The sequence below is a fragment of the Protopterus annectens genome, chromosome 3.part0 (assembly GCF_019279795.1).
Source record: "Protopterus annectens isolate FY-2018-M chromosome 3.part0, PAN1.0, whole genome shotgun sequence".
Classification (NCBI taxonomy): Eukaryota; Metazoa; Chordata; order Ceratodontiformes; family Protopteridae; genus Protopterus; species Protopterus annectens.
Window position 1 is genome coordinate 1,972,283,729 of NC_056731.1, and position 27,911 is coordinate 1,972,311,639.

The window sequence follows — 27,911 nt, forward strand, 5'->3', positions numbered from 1 at the left end:
CATGTAGTCCAAGGAGGTACGTCTCAAGTCATTCACACCAACATGGACAATGACAGAGTCATATTTGTACTTGTTGTGGAGTGACCTGAGTGCATGCGTTATGTGGCAGATCCTGGCACCCGACAGGCATAATAATAATAATATATCATCCTGTGCCTTCATATGCAATGTCAAAAAGATAATTTTTAAGAAGTCAGCCAGTGTATAGTACAGTTAAGAGATATGAGATGAGATTTGAACACATTACTAAAAAGAAAAGTGATGCAATGACAACTAAGTCTAGTGGATTATATGACAGCTGCTTTGAATTAATTAATAATTATAAAACTAGAAGTAAGAAACAAAAGTTTAAGACAATGTATATATAAAACATTTTCAGAACAAGGAGTACACTATAGTAAGTATAGAATTTTGTTATTTGTTTTTAAGAGTGTGAAACTAATAATTGCATATTTTATATGTGATTTTATGGAATGTGTGTAAATCATATGTTTTTTATCATATGAGTGAATAATAACATGTCTAAGATGTTGATAGTAAAAACCTGTCAGTATGATAAAGTTCTGGTGTATGTATATGGATGAAAATAATAATTTCTTTTAATAAAAGTGTGGAATGTTCAAGTGTGTGTGTGTGTGTGTGTGTGTGTGTGTGTGTGTGTGTGTGTGTGTGTGTGTGTGTGTGTGTGTACCCATGTGCTTACTTTTGGTGTATATCATTATTTAAAGTTGTTAGTCAGGATACAGCACTGAAGGAAGTGGTCCATATTCATGCCTTTTCAGGAAGATTGCAAAAATCAAAATTAGCAGTAGCTGTAAATGCTAGTTTTCCCATTAAGTCAGTGCAACTTGGATGGAAGGAGTCTATAACTCATTTTATTAATGGGTATACTAGATATAAAGCAGAGGATAGATTAATTTCCTGGTATATTGAGGATGAGAATATGCTACTAACATCTTGAAATAGCTAGATTTTTTTTTTAGATTTAGGAAAGGTTTTTTTTTTTATTTTATTTTATTTTTTTTTTTTGCTTTTATCACTACAGGATCAACTTTTACAGTGCTGAAAGAGACGTTAGAGACTATGAGGCTATGATTACTCAGCTTGTCAGATTGAAAATTGATGTTGTGATGCGTTCTTTTTACTAGCTCAGGAGTGAATATATTTCATTATAGTAGTTAGGTCAGGAAGGACTTGTAATTAACTGTACAGGACGTTATCTTACCTACTCTTTATTTAATTCTTGTGTTAGTATCCTCTCACTTTGTATTCCCAGCAGGATGCATTACCTACAGCATATCACTCTGAGCATTACCAACATTTTTCATACATATAGTAGTGACAGGTTTGTAATTTATACTAGTCTTTGTATATTATTTGTGTGCTGTGTTTGGCTTGCCTGCTAGTTCTGCTTGTTGTAGTATATGTCTCTTATTTGATATATTGTCTAGTTTTACATTCTGCCACTAGGTCATGACTGAAAAGGGTCCCCAGTGCTGCACTGTGATCCTACTTAAGAAATAAAGTGAGAAAGCATGATGTAGCTGCTATTGCTGCAAAGACGTTTGGTTTAGGTTAATATCACTTGCATGCAGAATCCTGAATGTCAGAGAGAGTAAAGGATTCATAGCCCTTTTTTAATATTTTTCTTTGTGGAGTTAATATACTTTGAAGTTTACTATTTTTTGTTGAGTATGGTTGAGTTTTTTGTAAGGTAGGAAACATTTTAATGTTGGCTATCCATAACATATGTAATACTACTGAAGTTCATAATGAATAGATCATTGTAACATTAATGTTGTATTCTCTGATGCTTTATGTTTATTAACTAAGAAACTCTGTGTATCTGTAAGTTGTAAGAGTGCAATTAGATTGAAAAGCAAGAAAACTATTATATAAATTTAGTTATGAGTTTACTTATCTATTGTTTTAGTTTCTTAACAAATTATTCCTATGAGTTTTATTAGGGTAGGTCATAGATTAAGCTGGATGGATGTAGTTAGCTTTGAGGACTGTCTTTTTCACTGCTGTTTAGTCTACTACCTCTGTGTATGATAGTCCTTGAATGGAGTAGATAAGATGGGGTGGATGTTATAGACAATAAATGTATTTATATTAGGGAGTGGGTGGGGAATAGAGGTTGGTATAGGAGCAAAGAGGTTCTTACTCATATGGAGAACTGGACCATCATGAACATGCACAGCTCCAGTTCCAGAACATGCATCTCTTTCATAAATTAACAGTAAGCAATTTGCAAGGCTGTAAACACATGCAAGAATTAATTTTAATAAGTAACAACAACCTGCCTTTTACTACACTGGTCTGTGCAGAGATTGTGAAGAAGTATATAGATCAAGACAAAAAGACAAAAGCACTGAAATTATCAGGCAACATTAGCTAATGCTTTGGATTAAGTATATTTATTTTGGGGGATTTATGTCTGTAAATAATTTACACATGCAGTCTTGCAGTATTACTGACTACATATTTCAATACATAATTTGTAACATTATTATTTGTTTATACTTTCAATTGTATATTCCAGTTAAGAGTATGCCTAACAGTTCTCACACAGAAGGTCTCAGTTTAGCTGGTTCTCTTCTATTATAACAGACGAATAGCAAATACAGTTATCAGAGTGTATATGTTCTTCACATCTTGTGCAGATGCCGCAATTTCATATTAATCCCTAAAAAGTCAGGTGGTGATAAAACATGTAACCCAGACATCCTATTTACAGTTCCAGGATACCTTATTATTATTATACAGATGGTGGACAGGAGATTCCCATAGATGGCACAGTAGACACACATATTCTAGTCCCTCTCTGCAAGAAAGTAGGCATCCAAAACTTATTCTGTGAATGCCAGAAAGCAGTTTAATTTATTAAACATTTCAAAACAATGTAAGGAGAGCAAGAATGGCTTGAACACCCTCCATGAGCAATGCATAGAGAAGTCAGTTTGAATCTATGCGTGTTATACTAATGCATAGAGAAATCACTTTGAATCTATGCGTGTTATACTAACAGAATACCAATTCTGATGTCACCAGCACTATATCAGTCAACAAACAAGACAATTACCAGTTTACACAATTAAGGTGAGTCCACAAACAGGATAGTGTTACTAATGATGAACATATCACTTCACATACAATATAAACAGCTCATTGGAAAATGGACAATAATATAATGTACATTAGATATTTACTCTGCACATGAAATAAGATTAAGTTAACAGAATTTTTTGGAGAAGCCGGTACTGTGTATTGCAGACAAATTTAATAACATTGGCCAAACAAAAAGATAGTAAATACAGTAATTCATTTTAACAAGATATTCTATGATATTGCCTGCACAGATCTTTTAGCATAGTTGGTCTACATCTGAATTCTTCTTAAATAATACAGGTATTTCACTCTTTCCCTCCCCATCTCAGCTTATTTCAATTTCCTGAAAGTAGTCTTTCATCGGGTTATGTTTATCTTGTTCTTTTAGTTTTGTCTGTTTAATAAAACAACTTGACCCAATTCTCTGTTAAGCTTACTAAACATTTTCTTTTTAATATACCTTTTCTATTCCAGGAAAAGCAAATGTGTTTTTCATTTTATTTATTTAACTGCCAAAAATACTTCTCACAAGTATACCTCCTCCCCAGTCTTCAATTGGGCATGCAGCTCTGAGCTATGGGTTCTCCTTTTCATCCACCAAGCTTAAATTCAGAAACTGTTCACACTTGTAGACAAGATGGCCTAGGCAGTTTTTGTTCAAACCCATATCAGAAAAATTATGAACTATCAAAGCATTTTGAATCTTAGCTTTGAATCACTTAAAGTTAAAATCATATAAGCGATGGTCAGTGTTTTAAACTGAAACTCTAGAAATACCTTTTAGTAGCCTGTGAGTTACTTGCATAGGATCACATACCCTGTCACCTAGCTACTTGTACAAATTATTTTTAAATCAGATCAGAGAGTCAGATTCCTTAATTTTTATCCGATCAGAATTCCACCATCTCCCAGCTCTACTATGAAAAGAATTTCCAAGAATTCCAGTGTTAGCTAGTTTTGCATCTACCATCAGGTTGGAATTTCTTGTCTTAAACATGTGACCTTTTTTTATCAAATTCAATGCTTATAGGTTCATAGGTGGTTAATAGGCTATTATCCAAGAGCCATTATAAGCTTAGCTATGCTTATTCCAAATTTATCAAAATATTGTTGATGTGTCAGTACCCCAAGGAATTTTATGGTTACAGCATAGACTTGTGCACATCAAGCATTTAAAGGGTGCCCCTGTCCATTATGTGCATAGTTGCTAAACTAGGAGTAAATTTGCAATTTCCCATCCATTGGTCCAAGTTATGTGTAATAGGATTAAGGAAGAGCTTTGTTTCACATTCTTTTGCAGAGAAGGGGTAATCTTTGGAGACATATACCTGTCCTGTTTAAGCTGCAGCCAAGGTTTAGGTCATTTGAACTCATATTTTGATGCTATTTGTTTTACAGATGTGCAAGAAATCCATCAGAGTGGGATGAGAGGGATGCCTTATAGGCTAGATATAGACCAACAGCAGTCTGTAGGATACTGAGTGCAAGGATAGGGCTTTGAGATTGTAGGCATAGGTCTTGCTGTTTACTCCATGTATACTTTCTGTGAGGAACTTCTGTGGTCTCTCAAACTGTTGCACGTGCCTAATCAGCTACATGATGAAGGTTGAGTTGTACTCTGATTGGTCTGATGAGAGCCAAGAACTGCAGAGCAATGACTTCCTAATGGTTTTGTCAGTGCACTATACACACTAGTCAAAGGTCAAGTTACGGTCAACATGCCCCCGACCCCTGCCAAGTGGGTTTGCTTTTAGGGGTATATTGTGAATGTAGTAATTTCTAGGTGTCGCCATTATTCCAAAGGATACTGTTATGCATTTTTTTAAATGAGTTTTAGTCCATGCCTCAGCCATGAGTGTATCACAACCAGCAACAAAATGTGCAAGTGTTACTTGTTCCATAGAACAGAACCAAAATTTGTCTACATCTCCAACTTTCCATAGACATTGGGAGCTAACATGTACAGCCTTTTGTCTTGAGATGCCAATATTAGTCTTTCCTGTTTTGGTTTAAATTCACATTTTCTTAACAATTCACTCATCAAATCGTGATTAGTAAATGGTAACATACATCCATACATCTCAGTCTCAGTACAAGAACTCCAGACAAAGGCAGCAATAATGGGTGTTATTTTGGCTGTTGAAAGTTGCTACAATAACATGTTTTGCATTATTATGCAGTTATTGAAGACTATGAAGTCTGAAACTCAAATATTTGTCGTTATTTAGTGACTTCATTCCTCAATGATTTACCAGAAAACCAAAAATTTTATGAGAAAAAATCTAAAAACGTGAAGCAAAAATCTAGACATTCTGTGAAATTCTGGTTGGTTGATATGTGATCATTCCAGGAGTTATCTGTGCTTACTATTATAATTGTCAGCTTTCTGGTTTTCTTTCCCATTCTTTTGGCTTTGTTCTTTTGTTTTGGGCACTTCTGCTACTGGCCAATTTTTGTCTGCTTCTGTTATGATTTCCATTTCCCCTCCTTTCCAAAATGTGTCTGCTAATCTGAGCAAAGATATCATCTTAGACTTGTTTTCTTAATGGTTTAGAATTTCCACTTATGGTTGTAAATACTGCCGTGGTCACAACCTTATACATACAATTCATTTCAATGAGGTGCATACCTTCATCACACTGAGGGGGTTATGTTATCAGTTGATCTAATTCTAGTTAAAACAAGTTTATTAATAGATGCCAAGTCAGATTTTAATATTATTTTTAGTCTTCTAAAGTATTTTTTACTTTGCTTTGTTCTCATTTTGTGTTTTATTGCTGATTCTTCATCTATTCTCAGATATTTATGTAGCCCTCCTTGTTCAAATTCTATTTATATTGCATTCCTGATCCAGATTACCACCTTCTTGTTGCGACAGTCTTCCTGCCTATAAATGTTGCTTTTGCATAGTTATCAAGACCAAACCTCAGTCTTATATAGTCTGAGAAAATTTTAACTATTTGTAGTTGTGCTTTCAGGTGCTTCTGTGGTGAACTGTACAGTTTTAAATTATCCATAAAAAGAGATGTAATTAGGCCAAGTTGATTTTAGAAATTAAGCTTGAACTATAGCCTAGACTGTTAAGTAAACAGCTTAATGGGTCACAGACAAGGCGAAACTGTAGTGGTGATGAAAAATCACTGTAGATTAGTCACTTTAGATTTTTATCCCTGGGATGACTTGTCCTTTATCAACACTTGGTTTTAAAGTGGTCTTCCACTGTTTCATAGGGGTTGCTATATATCGTATCATTATAGGGTACATTTTGTACTTTTGAAAACATTCTATAATCCATGAATGTGGGATGTTATCAAATACTTTTTTTATAATCCACCCATGCCATACTTTAGTTCTTCCTCTTCTTACAGGTCTCTATTATGGTTTTGTTTAATAACATGTGATCCATTGCACCATCAGATTTTCTTGTATTACCTTTTTGTTTTATCATATTTGAACTTTTTTTGACTTCATAATCTGACTGTATCAGGTCTTGTATATAATTTATATAATGTCAGAAATCAAGTCATTGGTATACACTTTTTTAGGTTAGCTTTCAGGTTTGCTCTTAGAGGAATAATTTTTTTCCTTTTATTAACTAGGTCAGTGTTAATACATTTAGCCAAAAGTTTGGTACAATATCTAGACCAAGTGTGTTCCATTTATTATTTCTTAAATTTGCCTAAATTCCTGTTTCATATCTTTTGTATTTAAACTAATTACTGTTTCTTGTAACTTTTATCCATTTGGCATCCTTGATGCATTCAGCATGATCCTCATAAAAATTCAGATTAGGTTTTTGAATAAGAATACAGTCAACTATATATATATATGTGTGTGTGTGTGTGTGTGTGTGTGTGTGTGTGTGTGTGTGTGTATACATATATGTGTGTGTCTATTTTTAAACACCTTTATTGAATTATCACTTGTGACATAAGCAAATTTATATATATACATATATATATATATATATATATATATATATATATATATATATATATATATGTGTGTGTATTAAAGTAATCAAACTGTATTAACAAGCTCACATTTACAAACATTATATTTTGCATATATTGCTATATATATCATATAACCTAAGTAACATTACATAAATTATTCAATTCCTGCCTTTTTTTATAAACAAGAAACATCTTTATTAAACCATCAGTTATGACATAGGCAATCATATATTTATATAAATAAAAACAAACCACACCCACAAAATCCTAGTTGCGAGCATTTTACATCACAAATCATACTGACACATCGCTTTATCTGCAATTTCAGAAATGACTGTAATTTTCTTGGCAGCCTACCTTTTATCATAAATATGACAAACAAATCCAAGCTACTTACCCTTCAACTTGGCAAGTGCCACCCTCTGCCTGGAATCACTGCATCAGGTTGCTGGGTGCAGTGACTTGCATCCTTGCAACTAAGTGATGTGGACCAAGCTGATTAATTTATTCACCATGAGAACTAGCTTTGAAACTTTCTTTTTTAATTACTATAGACCGGATTCATGGACACCTACACTAACTGTACACTAAGTGTACATGATCTGTACTCAAGAACATCTCTACCACATGTTTGTATTGTCTGATCACTCAGAAAGATTACATTAAGTGTACATGTAGTGTACCAATTGTGGTAACCTTTATGAATCTCTCTCAGTATTTAAGATTGCAAGAAAATCAGTAGGAAAACTAAAATTAGGAGGAAGAAGGTAGGAGTTATCAAAACACAAAACAGAAATGGCCAATAAGACACTTGTAACAACGATCTGAAAAATAACAAAAAATCCACAACCAGAAATAAAAGCAAGAGCCGTTTATTACAACTTCCAGAAAACACTTAAATAACTAAGCGCTTTCACCTTGTAAACCACCAGGCTTCTTCAGAGTCATTTAAGCTATAGTTTGATTTCATTTATATAATAAAATATGCAAAAGAGACAACCAATCAACCCATGATAATAATTACAGTTGATTAAATTTAAAAGGTCCACACATAATTTTGTTCACATTACAATAAATAAAAATATAAAGGCTAGAAAACAGTATAAAAACCTGTCACATTTAGGAAACAGTGAAAAACATTTCTCTAACACACCTAGTTTGAAAGACTAATTATCACAATGTACTCAATTATACAATTTTTATTTTTATTTTATTTTCTGTTATGACCAGCAATAGACTAAAATTATGTATTCTGATCTGATTTTAAATTAAAAAATGGTTTAACTGATATATAATCATTAAGTCCAGGTGTTACCATTGCATTCAGTCATAGTTGCCACCTGGACTCCTTGGCTTTTAATATGAAGAATTAATTCTTTAGTTCATTAATGACAAGTAATTAGAATATAAATGTGCAAAAAGGCTTTTAGACTGTTTTCTAGCTTTATATTCTTATTTATTTTTATGTGAACAAAATGATGTGTGGACCTTTTAGATTTAATCAACTGTAATTAATATCATGGGTTGATTGGTTGTCTCTTTTGAATATTTTATTATATAAATGAAATCTAACTATTGCACAAATGACTCTGAAGTAGCCTGGGGGTTTACAAGGCGAAAGGTAGGAGTTATGCTTGTGTTGTCTGTTCATTCAAAACAGTGTACACTTTGTGTAGGTGTTAATGAATCCAGTCCCATATCTTTCTTAGTAAAGTAAGTAGATCATAGCAACCAGGCTTATCAGGTTCATCCATCGAGTTTCTAAATTCCAGACCTACTTTCATCCATAAATCATGAACTTGAATAATTAGTTGCATTCTGTCATCATATACATAATTAAGATGAGGAAACATAATTTACCAGTCAGTATAGAGATTTGTTTAAAATTTGAAATTTAAAATTCCTGTTTAAAATTGCTGAAAGGAACACAGTTGACTTCATTCCTTAAAGAGTTATGCATTTTGATGTGGTGTGAATTTTCATTTTAAATATCACATATACCATTTAAAGAACAGATTTTGTTATTACATTCCTGAAAGAAGTTACTTTAAAACTCTTCACTTTGATCACAGACCTGAGCAAATTCTCCCCTAATGTATGCAAGTTTGTCTGGCATTTCACTTCAGTGGATCATTGAATGTAGCAAATTCTTACTAGTATGCATATCATGTTCACTGTGACATTGCTTCAGTTGGCCAAAGAACATATACCTTTTAATATATTCCATAAAAACAATGTTTTGACTGCCACAAGAAATCAGGTGTCTGTTTTAAATATTGTCTAAATATTTTATTGCAACTTTAAACTTAACTTGTGATTGTACAAAAGAATTAGAATTTGGAATGGATTCTCACAAGGAGTAAGGAAATTAAAATTACCAGGAGTTGCAGCTCTGGGCTGGAATCAGAAAGTTGTTGCACAGTGTTCAGTGGTGGGTTACTTAGAAAAGGACAAACAATGACAGTGTGTAAAGTTCAGAAGTGGATAAGCAGCAAAATTTGTGAGGATTATATCATCATTCTCCCTGTATGTTTCACGCTGGGTGTGATGTTGAGCTTATATATGTTAGTAGAGATGCTACTCTGTTTCAGAGCTATAGACAACCATATAATGCACCAACAGTAATTTTGTTGCCGTGCAGTGGTCACCATGAGATGTTTTATGTTGCCCTAGTATATGCCTTCCACAGATGCAGAACATAGCACCACATAATACAGATATAGTAGTTTTGTTTCCATGTATGCATGTCCACAAGGTGTTTTGTTTGCAGTAATACATGCCATCCGCAGATGCAGAGCATACCACAATATAATGTGCAAATAACATTTTGTTCCTGCACAGTGATGACCATGAGCTGCATTATGTTGCACTAATACATGCCTTCCACAGATGCAGAAAGTAGCTCAGTATCACAACCAAATGCGGAATGCTCATGCACAGCAACACTCAAAGGAAAACATGACAATGAGGCTTTATTTATTTAAAGTGGAGGGTTGCATGTATCCATGATGAAGTGCCTTGCGGTAGTAGTCCATGCACTGTTGGCTGCTGTGCTGTTGTCAAAACATAGAAATAGCTAGACAAATCCCTAAGCATCTTACACTTTTATGTCACATTATGAATATAACTGCCCCTGTACTGAACACCAGGTGTGGCATAACATGTCTCATTGCAGTGCCACTAAGGATATTGTGTGCATATTTAGCTAATAGCCACACTTCACCATCTGTCATTCTGAAATGCACAGCTTATGGGCCTGCATTCTCATCTTCACATTGCAAAAGAGTACTTTTTCTTTTGTGTGCATGGGGCACACAGCAATCAGCAAAGTTGTTGTCATTTGCAAGTTGTATACCTAATTTAGTAGATTATTTAAATATAATATACTGCACCCCTACACCTAATGTGTCTTTCATTTGTCATATGTTCTGCTTTACATGTTAAGTGTCTTGCCATCGTCAGTATTTACATGTAATGTCTCCCTGCACCAACAGTGTGTCCATGTTTTATGACACTGAGCTGCCTTGATGTCCACTGTCAGATGTGATACATTGCATGGCAGAAGACAATATGAACGATAGACAGTACTGTTCTTCTCTCCTGTTCATTGCTGGTACTGTACTATGGTGACCGTAGAGATTATCTGCAGTAGCCTCTGCACTATGCATTCTGTCCAGTCATATATCTCAAACTCTTAGTGAAAGAAATCTGGACAAAGCCTGACATAGTGGGGGGACAAAGGCCCAAAAATAGGGACAGATTTTAAATATTGCTGTTACAAACCTAGGAAGTTGCTAGAATAACAGGATTTGTGTTAGCATGAATTTTTCTGAAGGATATGAAGTCTGAAATTCAAATACATGTCATTATTTAGAGACTTCAATCCTTAGATCATCCAGTGATTTGTCAAAAAAACACAATTTTTATGAGGAACAAACCAGAAATATGAGGCAAAATCTGTACAGTTGAGAGGTATGTGTCCAGTACAGATAAAATTTATATGTCTAGGTCACTATTGTTTTCCTTAAAAATAACTATAAGGCCATAACACAGAAGTTGATATCATCCAGATCTAAACAAGTTATTATTCCCGTACATTCAGCTTTGATTAGGCCAGTTATTGAGTAAAATACCCCCTTTGGGATGTACCTCAATAGATATATCAAACAGCTAGAAATATCTGAAAGGTTCCTAACTAAGAAGATCATTGGCCTAAAGCCTGTTAAGTACCAAGAGAGGCTTGAAGCACTCTTTGTCTACTCACTATGTTAAGGAGAGATCTATGTTTTGCCTTTTATGCCACTAGGGACCAAGCTGCCCTGAATCTTCTGTGTCTCAGCAAGTGAGCAGAACCAGGGACATAAATCTACAACAGCAGTGAAACAGAATACAATGCAGAGACAGATTAATCACTCACGGCCTTCCCCACATGTGGAACATACTATTCCTGCAGATTAAACATTGAGATATAATATGACCATTCTAAGGGAACCTAGATAATTGGGTGTGTATCAATGAATTCAAAACTGAAAACGGGTTGCAGGAAGGAAGGCACCAAACACAAAACGTAAGAACAAGCAGTTTAATCCAAAATGAAGCGCTTTTTGTCACAGTAAATACTGTGACTTTTTCAGATAGAAACAACATTGAGAGCATGCCCTTAAGTAGTCAGTGAACAGTAGTTAATTAGTTAGGTAATTAACCAATATTAGTTAATCAGTTCATTTCATTCTTCTTGACAACAAATTAAAAACTAGTACTCATAGAAACTGAAGTTTCTAAAGACTACAAAAGTGTCACAAACACATTTAGACACACCCACATGCAAAACTCAAACCCTAACCCTACAGAAGAAACAATACTAAATGTTCTTATATACCATAAAATACCTACAAAGGTTTTTGTATTTTATAAGTACCAAATATCTAAAATACTAAAGTGACATGGGGAACCCATGTTCGTTCCTACTATTGTTGATTTTTAAGATCTTATGTACAACTGATACATACTTTACATGAATTCTATACGTAAAACCCTATCTAGTAAGGCTTTTTAATTTCAGAATACATACAACAGAACAGCTTTCATTTAGACCTGGATACTGCCCTGCATTGGTGTTCAACTGCCATATTAATTCTAAACGTTCTAACTCCAGTGAAACTGGACCCCCCCCCCATGTTATCGGGTACAATTTGGTCTATTGCCCTGAACAAAAACCTGTGATCCATGTATTCTTGGATATGTTTTGCTAGGGCACTGTCTCCGCTCAATTTGCCAATGTGGTATAGATGTTCATATATTCTTTCCCGCAATTTCCTATCTGTTTTCTTTATATAGAATGTGGGACACATTTGGCATTGGGCTAGGTATATGACCCCTTTAGACTGGCAGTTTAATCTAAATCTGGTAGTGTATTGAGTGCCTTTGATCTTAAACTTCTGACCCACATCCATATGTTTACAGTACTTACACATACCACATTTATACATCCCACATCTACTGACTAGTGTATTAGTGTTTCTTTCAACTAGATTTTTTAAATTGGCTCCTCTTTTGATGGTAATTCTACGAGTGTGAGCCACTTTCTTACTTATAAAGGTGTCTGACCGTAGTAGGTCCCAGTTCTTCCTGATGATCCCACATAAGTCAAGAGCATCTACACTGAATGAAAAAATGAAATTATTGAAATTATTAAAATTCTGGAGTACATTACTGTCGGTGTTCCCTTCAATATGTATACCTGTAGTATCAGTGGGTGTATCAATTCGATTTTTACTTAAAATAGGTTTGTACACTCTGTTCATGCACTTGTGAATCACCTCTTCGATAAGCAGATTCAACAAAGAATATATATTAACATCTATACCACACTGGCAAATTGAGCGGAGACAGTGCCCTAGCTAAACATATCCGCGGATACATGGATCACAAGATGTTCATCGTGCTACAGCTGCAGTAATCACAGATGGGTTTTCAGCCGTCAGGCGGTCCCTCGGTCGGCCGAATTCCAAAGTCTTGGTCCGGCGTCGGTTGTCGTCGCTTACTCTTCTGACGTCAGTAAGGCCAGAGTATATAAGACACAGCCGACGCCATGTTCTTCAGTCTTTTTTGCCGCGCGGTGCCCGAAGCAGAAGCAGTTCGCAAGTGCCGGTCGGCCAGCTCCTGAATTACGAAAAATTGGAACCAAGTCTTCTTTAAAGCTAAGTACCCGTTGAAACTTTTCTTGCCTCAGACCGATGTCAGAAAAAGTTAATAATTGTATTTCTTGTGGGAAGCAAATACCGCATAAGGATTTCCATTCCCTTTGCATACCTTGTTTGGGCCCAGACCACGACGTCTCGGGCTGTCGCTTTTGCGCTACCTTCAATAAACGCACTATCAAGCGTCGGGCGGAGTTCGCCCAACACTACTTTGGTAAAGCTTTTGATTATAAAATGTCGTCGGACACTCCGACTACCGTTTTGTCCAAAAAACGCAAGGAAAAGGACTGACACGCGAGACCCGCGGTCCCCGCCGACACCACGCCAAAACAGGCTACACGTGGTCCGGTTCTCAGCGAGACGCCTTTGCAGTCCCTGACTACCGACGACACTCCTTTGGCGGTGTCCTCGGTACCCGAGACCGCTGGGTCCTCGGCCCTTTCCCAGACTACAACCAAAGCCCCTGCTAATGTCGAGCCTACTAATGTGGACAGGTCCACCTCCACCCATGGTGTATTTAGGCCCTCATCTTCTTTTTCAATAAAGGCTTTTACTAAATCCAAAGCAGCCAGGCATCCCACGAGGCCTGTTGCACAGGGCCCATCTCCTGGACCCATGCCTAAGAAACAGATGCTTAAAATAGCTGAGGATTTAATTACTCTTATCAGAGGTTCTCAGCCCCCTCCTGACAAGAGACCCAGAGTGGAGGAAGAATCTCCCTCTTCTGATCAGGGATCCATTTTATCAGAACATTCTGATGCAGAGGAACACTCTTACTCCCCTTTTGAGGATTCGGATGCAGAACAGTCCATTCCTTCTGTATCCCCTCCTGAGGATTTTTCTTTTGGGGAAACCTTGCACACTTTGAGGGAACACTTCCATTGGGAAGGCCAAGACTTTTCAGATTCCAAGAAAAGACTTAGGGAATTTCTTTGGTTACCTCAGCACAGACCTCTGGCTATACCCCCTGTTATGGATGTACTGGATGATGCCTATTCGGAGGCTTGCCTTAACCCTGATTCTCTGCCTCCTGCACCAGTAAAACCTGATAGGTATTACAGAGTACCCAGCTCTCACCAATTTCTCTACAAAGGCCATAATGCTGACCCTGAAACCATTTCACAAGGCCCCAAGGGATTAAAGGCCTCCACTGCCAAGAATCCACTCCCTGCAGAAAGGGAATCCAGATCTCTAGAAAGGTGGGGTAAAAAGATATATACCTCGGCCACCCTAGCCATGAGGGCCTTAAACTGTCAGTTTCATATGATTAAATATCAACAGTACCTGTTATCACAATTAAGGAACAAAATGTCTCAACCTGAACAACCAGATTTAAAAGAGTTACAGGATATGATGCATAGTGCGGAGCAAGTGGGTAAACACACCTTACAATGTGGTTATGATGCCCTAGAGGCTTCCAGTAGAGCGGCTGCCACAGGATCAGTCATTCGCAGGCATGCCTGGCTTAGGGAACAAAATTTACCTGATCATGTGAAAGCTAAACTTCTTGATGCTCCTTTACAAAAGGATGTACTATTTGGTACTAATGCTGAGGACATACTACGGAAAATGGAAGAAAAAGCCAAATCTATGCAAACTGTCAAGGCTTTCTTACAGGTCCAACCACCACGTTTTAGCAGAAATTGGCCTTCAAAAAACTGGTCCTTTCCAGCCACTGACAAGCCCCAAAGAGGTAGATACAGACGCACAAGGGGCAGAGGGCAATCACAAGGATCATATAGAGGCAGACAATGGCAATCTCCAGCACCAAGAGGTGGTGAAGACAGTGCACAACAATACAGGAAGCAAACCCAATGACTCCCTCATTCCCATGCCAAGCAAGTCTCAGCTGGCAGCACCTTTGGGAGGGAAACTAGCATTATTTACAAGCAATTGGCATATTGTCACAACAGACAAATGGATACTGGACATTATAAACAGAGGCTACAAATTTCAATTTCACACTCTTCCAAAAATGAGAGGCATGCCAAACCTGCCACAAAATCAAAGGGCAGAGGCACAACTGCAAATTTCAAAGCTCCTAAACATGAGAGCTATACAAAAGGTACCTACACACCAACAAGGTCAAGGTTTTATTCAAGACTTTTCTGGTACCAAGAAAAGGAACCGACTGGAGACCCATTTTGGACTTATCCATCCTAAACACATTCCTACTGCACCAAAATTCAAGATGCTCACATTACAGCAACTTCTTCCCATGCTGGGCAAGGAGTTTTGGCTGGTAACATTGGACCTCAAGTAGGCATACCTGCATGTCCCAATCAGACAAAGCTGCAGAAGATACCTCAGATTTCTTGCAGGTTCAATCCACTATCAATTCTCTGCATTGCCCTTTGGCTTATCTACTGCGCCCAGAGTATTCACAAAGTGCCTGGCATCAGTGATTGCCTACTGCAGACTTCAAGGGATACAAATTTACCCTTATCTGGACGACTGCCTGATCCAAGCGGACAGCAAACACATACTACTGGAACATCTGGCATATGTGACACGGTTTCTGCTTTCTCTGGGATATACCATCAACAAGGAGAAATCAAGGCTAACACCATCTCAGAAAATAACCTTCCTGGGTGCCAACTTGGACACAAACACCCAGATGGCATATCTTACGCCAGAAAAACAAGGGCAACTATCTCAGTACTTCGAAACACTAGCAAAAAGTACCAGGCTTACTGCAAGGAAAATCCTGCAGGCTCTGGGATTCATGGCATCTTGCATTCTTCTAATCCCATGTGCAAAGCTGCATATGAGGAAACTTCAATGGTACCTAAAAAATCTATGGTATCAACACAGTCACAGTTTGGAAGCAATTATACCAATAATTCCATGTTTGCAAAAGGAATTTCTATGGTGGGCCCAAGCATGTCAAGTAAACACAGGCCTTCCATTCTGCAAGCCTCAAGCAAAACAAGTCATAACCACAGACACCTCAGATTACGCCTGGGGGGCACACATGAAGGACAGGTGCATTCAGGGCAGATGGTCCCAAAAGGAAAAGCACCTTCACATCAATCAAAAAGAAATGCTAGCAGTAATAAATGCAATTACAGCTTTCAAGAACTTCCTGCATCCAGGACAATTACTGATAAGAACAGACAACACCACAGTAATGTGGTACATAAACAAACAAGGAGGAACACATTCATACCCCTTGTGCAGACTAGCCATGACTCTGTGGAACTTGGCTCTGGAAAGACAAATCGAACTTCAAGCACAGTACTTGCCAGGACTGGAAAACACACTGGCAGACACTCTAAGCAGAAATATGACAGATCCACACGAATGGAAGTTACATCCTCAGGTGTTTACAGAGATAATCCAAGCGTGGGGAGGCCAGACATAGATCTTTTGCCTCCCACAGGAACCATCAACTGAAAAGTTTTGTTCAAGGACCTTTCATCCAAAGGCCTGGAAAGTGGACGCCCTTTCATTCAGTTGGACAGCATGGACAGTTTATGCATTCCCACCTCTGCCCCTTCTGCCCAAGGTGCTTTTGAAAGCAAGAACAGACAAACCGAGGATGATACTGATTGCTCCAGATTGGCCAAGGCAACACTGGTATCCACTCCTGAGGAGCCTAACACATACTCCTCCCTGGTCCCTGCCTCTAATGCCTCTTCTACTGACTCAGAACAGCTACAAAACTCTTCACAGTCAGCTGAAAACACTCAACCTCGCTGCATGGAAAATTCCTTGACACCACAACAGTCCCTACTCTCCAAGGAGGTGCAGGATGTCATTTTGGAGGCCAGAAGACCATCTACTAGAAAAGCTTACTCCGCAAAATGGAAGCGGTTTTGCTGTTGGAATGAGAAAAGAGGCCAGGACCCTAGAAAATTGAACTTGCCTCAGGTTTTACAGTACCTAGCTGAACTGCTGAACAGTGGACTTTCATTTTCTTCCATAAAAATACATGCCTCAGCCATTTCTGCAGAATTCAACATGGATCCTCCTTTATTCTCTCACCCACTCTTACGACAGTTCCTCAGAGGGGCTAAGAATATAAGACCTCCAAGGAAGCAACCAATACCAGCCTGGGACCTTAATTACATACTAGAAAAATTAACATTGCCTCCCTTTGAACCTGCTGCCTCAACAGATCTGCAACATTTGTCCTGGAAAACAGCTTTCCTTCTGGCCATCACTTCAGCTCGTAGGGTTTCTGAACTACAGGCCCTCATGGCGGTGCAGCCCTTCCTCATCTTCCATCAGGACAGGGTTTCCCTTCGTACCAACCCATCTTTTATGCCAAAAGTGGTATCCAGGGTAGCCTTAAATCAAGCCATACACCTACCTACCTTTTATCCTAACCCTCAAAACAAAGGGAGAGGCTGCTTCACTCTTTAGACATCCATAGGCAGCTACGTTATTATTTGGACAGAACAAAGTCCTTCAGGAAATCAGAACAACTTTTTGTGTCCTATGCCGTAGGGGCTCAAGGGAAACCAGTTACCAAACAGACCATTTCCAAGTGGATTGGCCACTGCATACGGTTTTGTTATTCCTATCATGGGAAATCTGTCCCTACTGGTATCAGATCTCACTCCACCAGGGCCACAGCCACCTCTACAGCCTTCCTCAGAGGTGTTCCTACTAAGGATATTTTGGAGGCAGCCACTTGGAGTTCTGTACATACCTTCACAAAACACTACCACCTGCCCTTATATTCCAGAACAAGAACAGGCTTTGCCACTGCTGTTTTGCAGGGCATTCTGGCTCAACCCAGTTCCTCATAGTACCTACCACCCTATGCATAGCTTTGGGACTCTACCCATCTGTGATTACTGCAGCTGTATGCACGATGAACATAGTACAGTTTTGTACCTACCATAAATGTAGATGTTCGAGTGCTAATACAGCTGCAGTACAGGTTTCCCTCCCTCCTTCCCCACTTGGTAAAGGCATGGGGCCTGACAACCTCTTCATACCACCTGACTGGGTTATCCTGCTATGTTTTATTTGCTTGCTTACACTGATTTTGCATTACATTGCATTGCTTGCATATGTAGATAAGCCTTATTTATGTATTGCCTTCCTTTTGGGGGCACCTGACATCTGGGGCAAGAAAGACTGAAGAACATGGCGTCGGCTGTGTCTCATATACTCTGGCCTTACTAACGTCAGAAGAGTAAGCGACGACAACCGACGCCGGACCAAGACTTTGGAATTCGGCCGACCGAGGGACCGCCTGACGGCTGAAAACCCATCTGTGATTACTGCAGCTGTATTAGCACTCGAACATCTACATTTATGGTAGGTACAAAACTGTACTTTTTTGTTCAGGGCAATAGACCAAATTGTACCCGATAACATGGGGGGGTCCAGTTTCACTGTAGTTAGAACATTTAGAATTAATATGGCAGTTGAACACCAATGCAGGGCAGTATCCAGGTCTAAATGAAAGCTGTTCTATTGTATGTATTCTGAAATTAAAAAGCCTTACTAGATAGGGTTTTACGTATAGAATTTATGTAAAGTATGTATCAAATGTACATAAGATCTTAAAAATCAACAATAGTAGGAACGAACATGGGTTCACCATGTCACTTTAGTATTTTAGATATTTGGTACTTATAAAATACAAAAACCTTTGTAGGTATTTTATGGTATATAAGAACATTTAGTATTGTTTCTTCTGTAGGGTTAGGGTTTGAGTTTTGCATGTGGGTGTGTCTAAATGTGTTTGTGACACTTTTGTAGTCTTTAGAAACTGCAATTTCTATGAGTACTAGTTTTCAATTTGTTGTCAAGAAGAATGAAATTAACTGATTAACTAATATTGGTTAATTACCTAACTAATTAACTACTGTTCACTGACTACTTAAGGGCATGCTCTCAATGTTGTTTTTATCTGAAGTCACAGTATTTACTGTGACAAAAAGCGCTTCATTTTGGATTAAATTTCTTGTTCTTACATTTTGTGTTTGGTGCCTTCCTTCCTGCAACCAGTTTTCAGTTTTGTGTTCTTTCATCAGCTTGTGTCTTTTATCAATGAATTCACTTTGGGTCTGACTAGCCTTTCCCTCCAGGAGAAAGGGGCCCAGCCTGAGAGCATGTACTGACAAGAAGTAAATGGTCATGATACTGAAGTCACAGTGTAATTCTTATGATTCCTGTGATTATCGGGATGATATTTGTTTCGTATCCTGCATAATTGCAGAAATGCTACTTAAATACAAGATTATTCTATTTCATATAGTTGAAGTAAGCTTTTATTTAACAGTGGTGCATACCTCTCTGAAATTTTCAATTATAAAAGCAGTGATGCACATTTCAACTATAAATGTCTACAGCTCAAAACGTAGCTTAAATGTCCATTTTTTTTTTGTTTTCTCCAGTTCATCTTCTTTTAGTGCTTATCAATCATAAGTAAATTTTGTCTTCAGAAAGAAGCACAGCAACAAACCACCAAGCAATAATGTTGTTTTCATTAGGAAGTTGTCATTTCTTAATTCAGTATTCACATGTAAAAGCAAAGTACCTTCCTCCATTTTCTTAACCTGCCGGGAATGCAACTACAAATGCATTGATTAATAAGATTTGATTAACTTATCAAATAGTGCAATTTATGAAGGAGTCATAAAGGCTAGACAATTTAACATTACCTGTGCTTTTATGGCATCTTTCATTTTTATTTCATGTGTAATACTACAGTTTGTAAATTGTCCACATTTCATACATTTGGTGGAACTTGGAAATTAATTTGTATATCTGCTTCTAATTCTTAATTTTTAGTACATATTTTTTGACGTTTGGTATAGCAGGGCTGTTACTTTGTTAATGTGGTATAAAGCTTTATATGAACTTTGTTCATTTGTTCATAAAAAGTATTCTGTTTAACTGTGGATACTATATCTATTAAGTCTCTTTAAACTTACTGAAGCAGATATATGCATGCACTCCTTTGACAATATATTTTTTTCTTTTCAGGTTCAAGGAGAGATAAAGAGAAAGTGGAGACGGTGGCACCTGGAACGATTTCTGGGGTCAGATATGAAATATCATCACCCCTCCCAAGGAAGCAATGGCACCAACTTTAGTACCCAAATTTCCATGCTTACAAAATGTAGTCCAAAAACAAGACGGTCATCAAACTGTCCTGGAGAGTCATCAGTGGTGTAAAGCTTAAGCCGTTCTATGTGATGGCCTCCATTCCCAAGGGTCAAACAGCTAAAGCACTTTGACAGTTATTTCTCATGAAAGAATGAGCCAACCAAACTGTGAACCCACAGTATGGAAATGATAGAAAAGAAATTCTCAAAATAGTTAACAAAGCTAATTGTTGCTATTTTTGTGTCCAGGATTACATTAAACATTGTGCACATTACATGAAGCCAAATCTTTAACTGCATTTATACTAAATGCAGTTATTTTTTCAGGACCTTGAAACGTGTATATAAATTACATTGGTGGTTTTAACAAGGTATTTGATTAAGTCCTTTCAATGTGAGATCACAGACTGCAAAAAATCTCTTAACTATGCTTTCAAATGAGGGAAAAATGTAATGACCCACTAAAATGGATTTCTGACACATGTCTTGGGTCATTAAACTGGCTGTGAAGTTGAAGCCAATTTGTTCTGATAAGCAGCGAGTGTATTTTTATAGTCTGATGCTTATTATGATAAAATATAATGAAGCAGAAACTAAATAATTAGCTCCTTGTGAATTTATACCGTATGGACTTCTGGGCACAGAGAAGGACATGTTAACAAAATGCTCTCAAACAAAAAGTAACGTTACCAACTGGAAGAGAAGCTTTGTCAACCATGTTTGTTGTGAACATATTTAAAGATCAATCACATTCCTCTTTTTTAGCAGAGTTAATGTAGCTGTGCTTCAGTTATATTTTTAGTAAGGATAAGTTATGTTAAGGGATTCCGCTAGTTTTAGTTATTTTATTTATTTATTTAGATGTTACTAACTAGGGAACGTTTGTTTAGATGCCGTTTCTGATCATACTGATGTATAGGCTATAAACAACAGCAGCCACCCACCTGATTTGCATAAAAATGTATAAAATGTAACTATTTATAATTAGGTATTCAGCACATACCACTTAGCAGCATCATAGATATTAAAACACACACACACACACACACACACACACACACACACACACACACACACACACACACACACACACACACACACACACACAATGTGTGTAGGAATAAAAATTGAAACACACACATATTTATATATATATATATATATATATGTGTGTGTGTTTGTTTGTGTGTATAGTGTGTGTGTGTGTGTGTGTGTGTGTGTGTAAAACCATAATCATACGTATACATACACTAAATAATCTAATGCTTTAAGTATATTTGTATATTTATCAAGTAGCTCTGTTGTGCACATTTGTGAACAAGTTTAGCTTTGGAAGGTAACTAAGTTATGTATACTGATACTGCAGCTGAATGCTGAGAAATCTGAGAGAGCTTGGTACTTCCAGCAACTTTTAACTTCTGTTTCTTACAACTTGCGTGGTGCACGGATCTGAGACAGCTCTGTACCTGTGCAAAGCTCTTAGGTCTTCGTAGAAATACCTCTCGACTGTCCAGATTTTCAGGATGCCCAGATTTTGCCTCATATTCTTGGTTTGTTCCTCATAAAATTAATGGCTTTCTGACATATCACTGGGGACCGGATGTATAATGGCATACATTTGAGTTTCAGACTTAATATCCTTCAGAAAATGCATGGTGACTCAAATTTTGTTATTCTAATAATTTTCTATGTTTCTAAGAGCAATATTTAAAATCTGTCCTTATTTTTGGGTATTTGTTCCCCCATTATTTTAGGTTTTGTCTAGATTGCTTGCATTAAGAGGTTGAGAGTATGATTAAAAATGGCAGATGTGCATTATGGTCCCTACCGATTCTACAACAAAATGAATACATTACTAAAGGAGTATAGTGCCGTTCTGACTGAAAAACACGCCGTTGTCACAAGTTGACCAATAAGCCATATAAATTGGATGAGTTTCCCCTTTACAAATGACACAATGGGCAATGGCCTGCGTAGTTACCAATCACAGTACTAAAAGTGGCTACTCCATTTTCCAGGACAGTTTACATAAATTGTGATATATGTTCCGTACAACTTGATTTATTTCAGAGTTAACAAGAAGGAAGTTAAGAAAAAAAAAAGAACTGCAAAACAGAGAGGATAACTTAAAAATTATATGATTGATATTTTTGCATTTTTTGAGGCTGGACATATTTAAACTGTATTCATATACAGCTTTCAGATTCAGCCAAGGCACAAATGATTGATATCCAAAAACAGCCTCACTTTCTTTTCCTTACATTTAAAAATCCATACAGAAGTGTTTTCACTAAGATAGATGATTGCTGCATGTTGTTACTATACCCAGTATATTAAGTGTAGAATTTATAGGATTTCTAAACTGAATGTAAATACTGTCTTAAGTAGTCAGTTGGTTAAAAAGTGATGCTAATTTTTATTTTGTTTTATTTTAAGTCATGACTACAGTTATAGGATGCTGAAGTGAAATGTCATATTACTGCTTGTATGTTAAGCGGAGGGTGAATGAGACAGACTTAATCACACAGAAAGTATGCAATCCACTTATCACCCATTTCTTAGAGTGCTTCAATGTTAGAGTACATGAGATTTGTTTGAAAATTCTATTTAGCATATGTTTAAGCAAGAATACAAAAGGATTTTTCCACTGTATGAAAGCTAAAACAGATCAATCAAATGCAGTTTTTAAGTACTCATTGTTATTAGCACCATCTGCTCATACATTTTATGATTACTATTGTTTTATATTATAAAGGGGAGGAAATTCAAAAACCTTGATGCAAAGTGTAGTATGGCTGGTATGCAATAAATCTCTGCAGCAATCCTGTACCATTTCAGGAAGATCAGTACATGCTGGGTCTTGTCCATTGTATGCACATAGTACTCCATATACAGAACATACATGCAAATCATCCCCTATTTGATCACATACAATCCCAAGTACTTGCACCGTCAGAGTACCAGCTAGCCCTGGCAGAGTAATTTATGAGACAGCAGACTGCCTATGGAGCTGAGCTCCAGGGTGCAGTGATCCCCCCTTACTAATATGTTGCTCAGCATACTTTACTCAGCAACATAGTAGCACAGTAACAAAAAAAAAAAAAAACTCAGCCTCAGTAAGATATTGAGATCCATCATAAAATCCTCCAAAGCTAGTTACAAAAATAAAATTGCCAAAGGTTCCAAAGACAACCACAAGGCATTCTATAGTTATGTCAAGAATCTAAATGGCAGTGCTCAGCTCTGCTCTGAGCTACAACAAGATGGCATTAAATATATTGATCCCAAGGATATTGCCAATATCCTGGCAGATCGATTTAGTGCCAACTTCACCCCCTCTCACCCCCTAAAGGGCCCATCTCAATACCAAATGAATGCCAAATTCTGGTAATCATGGCCACACAGGTAGAGACCGCACTCTCCAAAGCTAAGAATACAGAATCCATGGAACTAGATGACATCCCCGGCTGTGGGGTCTATATTAGAACATCAAAGTTTCAAAACTTCGAATGTTCTAATATCAAATCCTATTCAGTGAAAGCTGAAAACTTCGAACATACAGAACAGCAAATTTTTTCCTAGGGAAAATATTTGCTGTTCCAAAACACATACACACAACATAAGCACACCAAACAAACAGCAATCCACACACATACACCTAAAATATTACACCTAACCCTACACTAAACTATACACATGCCACTAACTATCCACTTACCTTAACCCAAACCCTAACCCTAAGGTCCGTCACTATCGCACACTCGTTTCACCCGTGCCCTAACCCTAATTCACCTACCCCGCCCTAACCCTCATGTCCACACAATCGCACACATACCTAACCCGCACCCTAACCCTAACTCACCTAACCCAAACTCACCTAACCCACCCTAACCCTCACTTCCACACAATCGCACACATACCTAACCCACACCCTAACCCTAACTAACCTAACCCGCTCTCAATCGCACACTTACCTGAACCCGACCTGTAATGTTCCACCACAGTGCTGGAAATACCGAAGCAACAGAAACAGACAACCAAATTCTTTCTGTAGGAAAAAATTAGGTTTTCTGTTGCTTCGATATTTTCAGCTTTTGCTGAATAGGGTTCGATATTAGAACATTCAAAGTTTTGAAACTTCGATGTTCTAATATAGACCCGGGCTGTGTACTACATGAACTACAAAATTAACTGGCACCTCACCTAAGTGTCACGTTTAATTATAGCCTCACCTCAGGCTTCGTGCCCACTGAGTGGCGCACAGCTACAGTTATCCCACTCCACAAGGGGGGATCCACCTTGGATCCCAGGAATTACCGTCTCATCAGTCTGACGAGCCTGATCTGCAAGGACATGGAACGCATTATCATGCAACTTATAAACAAAGACATTGGCAACCTTCAAACACTGGACCCCACCCAGTTTGGGTTTGTGAAGGGTTGTCTCCTGGACCTGATTGACTTCTTTGAATCAGTTTCCAGAGCTGTGGACGAGGGTAAGGTGGTCCACACAGCCTATCTGGACCTTGCCAAGGCCTTCGACATCATCCCCCACTCTGGAGTCATAGATAAACTTACTAAGCTGGGCATAAATCCCTACATCACTCTATGGGTTGCCAACTGGCTTACTGACAGAAGCCTGACTGTAAAAGTAGCCGACTCCAAATCCAGCTCCAGACAAGTGGAGTACCTCAGGGTTCATTCCTGGGACCGCTCTTGTTTGGCATCTATTTCTCTGAAGTACAAGCCATCACTAAGGGAATCTGGCTAACAAAGTTTGCAGATGACTGCAAACTGGGAGCCATTATTGAATCCCCAAATTATGTGGATATTCTACAAAAGGGCCTTACAGAAACAGATGCTTGGTGCCAGAGCCATGGGCTCAAGCTTAATGCCAAGAAATGTATAGTTATCCCCTTTGGAAAAAAACATGTACCCATGAATTACCACATAGGTGGCAGTACACTAAACACCAAAAGTGTAATGAGAGACTTTGGGACACAGGCGGACAGTGGTCTCACCTTCGATAACCACATCACCAGAACAGTCAGGAAATCCTATGTGCACACCTCATCACTAAGGGCTTTTCATCCAGAAAAAAGTAGGTCATTGTCCCACTGTACTCATCCCTCATTAGACCCATTATAGAGTACAATGCCCTGCTTTGGTATGTACCTCACAAGACATCTGCAACAGCTGGAAAGGCTGAGAAACACCTCACTAAAAGAATCACAGGTCTAAAGCAGATGGCCCTATGCTGACCATCTAAAAAAACTCCAGCTATACTCTGTGGCATATCGTCTACTCAGATGCAATCTCTGCTTAACATACAAGGCCATGTCAAACCCTGAGCTGTTGGACATGCTCCACTTAAAGAAATCCCAATCCCTCAGAGCCACACGCTCCAGAGATCTAAACCTTGTCATCACAATGGACAAAACATGCTGTAGGGATAGGATCCTGACCCAGAGACTCCCCATACTCCGGAAGAGACTGCCCATACATGTCAAGCAGAGTGCCTCCTTATCCCTCTTCAAAAGGAACCTTGACGATTAGACGGGAGATAGGAAATTCACCTCGGGGATCACGTCAGTTGCCCTGCTAAACAGGGGTCCAGGGAAGTAAATATTGTGGGAAGAAATATCCAGGGAATTGTTTGGCTAGGCTTGTGTAGGCTCTAGGGCCGATAGCCTAGTACCAACCTATGAACTCAGTTGCAGATAAGGAAAATCCAGCAGGTGGCGAGCTCACCAACCAGTAGGTACATTTATAATACCCAACCCATCATTACAGTAATGTGGCAATGTCTCCTGGCCCACCCTCATGTGTAATGATTATTGTTTCTGTGTGAATTACAGTTAGTCATGATGGTGGATAACACTACAAAAAACATGCCTTTGTCATTAGTTGACCAATAAGCCACATACACTGGATGACTTTCCCTTTGCAAATGACACAATGAAAAATGGTCTGCATAATTTCTGCTTGTAGTACTATAAGTGGTTACCCCACATACCGACAGTTTACATAAATTGTGATATATGTTCAACAACTTAGCTGCTTTATAAGGCAGACTGTACTGTATCTGACTTGCATCACAGTGATCTGTAGTGCTGTTTTGCTAAGTACTGCTGCCTACCGGCCTAAAGACAGGAGTGCTTAGTATGTATTGGGATAGTAGGCACTTCTGTATGCCAGTCTGAAAAGCTGGAAGGCTGTTGGAAGTTGCTGGGGTCTTCCATGACTCACACCTACCCCTGCAGCACACTTAACATAGAGTACACAATGGTGGTGTGCCTCTGTGCACTATGTTTATTAATATCAAGAAAACCCATCACATTAGAGTAATATGAAAACAAAAACAGTAAATTTAATCATGAAAATATAGAACAGAAATATGTTTTCAATTAGTTACTATAAATATTTAAATGCATCCCATCTTTTAGCAAACTGAAAAGTCATATTTGTTCACCAGTTAGTGCTGATTTCTTATCCCTTGCACCCCCCGTAGCTCAATCATTTTCTGGGATGTCACTTCCCTGGGTGGGTCTTATCCTGTGGACATAATGGCCTTTTGTTCATCAGGATGTGAATGCAGGCATGGCTGGGAAGGGGAGCTCAGATGCTGGCATTATCATGCTAGAGATAGCCGGGTTTTCCTTGCAAGCTATAAATGCTTGGCTGTACATGGCATAGCATGCACTGCATGGGGGGGGGGCACCGAATGGGAATCATCTTGTCTCTGGAGTAAGTTATCCCCTGTGTAGGGAACCACCAACATGCCTGTCTGCCTGCTACCCTGCTGAGTACTGCGATCTCAGATTTTACCACTGGCAGCACTACAGCAGCTCTCTTGCCCTGCACATCCACCCCGCCATGCTGACACAGCCCATTCACTTTTTCCACTCCCTGATCAGTTTTTCCAGTGCTAAGGCCACTAATGAACCCCATGTTGCCTGGATCATAGACAAAGCTCTGCCTTCTAAGCCATGGAGCTAATGCTTTTTTTTAGAAGGTTAAAATACATCTGCAGTATTAGCAATGCTAACAGCAAACAGTGAAATTTATGAGTATAATTTATTTTCATACCTCTGTAATCTGTTGCAGCAAATTACTTTCAGAAGTCCGTACATAGTTTCTCAAAATTTGTTGAAAGAAATATGTTGCATAATGGTATTGTAAGAAAATATAAAGCTACCCCTCCTCATCTGTTTGGACTTCATGCTGTTAAGATGGTCGGTTATCGGTATTATTCTTGCATAAACTCTATATGCTAACTTAGTTTTAAAGCCTTGAGAAATAAAATGTGTGTGTGTGTGTGTGTGTATATACTAAAAGAGTGTCTATACACACGTGTGAGTGTGTGTGTGTGTGTGTGTGTGTGTGTGTGTGTGTGTGTGTGTGTGTGTGTGTGTGTACTAAAAGTGTCTATACACACGTGCCTTGAGTTTGCTTAAACAGTGGCTAGATATTACCAGATTATGTCATCACAGCTTCAGTTTTTTCAACAAAAATGAGCAGTTCTGCATCTATTCTTTTAAGTAATAAACTATTGTACATTAACTAATATGT

The 27,911-nt window shown here is 38.1% G+C and overlaps 1 protein-coding gene across 1 annotated transcript in view; it reads left to right on the forward strand.

Annotated features, from left to right (window-relative positions):
* The window catches only part of VIPR1 (vasoactive intestinal peptide receptor 1), a 2,416,152-nt gene extending 2,394,783 nt beyond the window's left edge, over window positions 1-21,369 (forward strand). Inside the window, exon 13 of the mRNA XM_044066065.1 lies at window positions 20,219-21,369. Within this exon, the coding sequence (XP_043922000.1) occupies window positions 20,219-20,410 (192 nt within the window). The 3' untranslated portion in view covers window positions 20,411-21,369. The remainder of the gene's footprint in view (window positions 1-20,218) is intronic.
* Window positions 21,370-27,911: the final 6,542 nt, after the last annotated feature.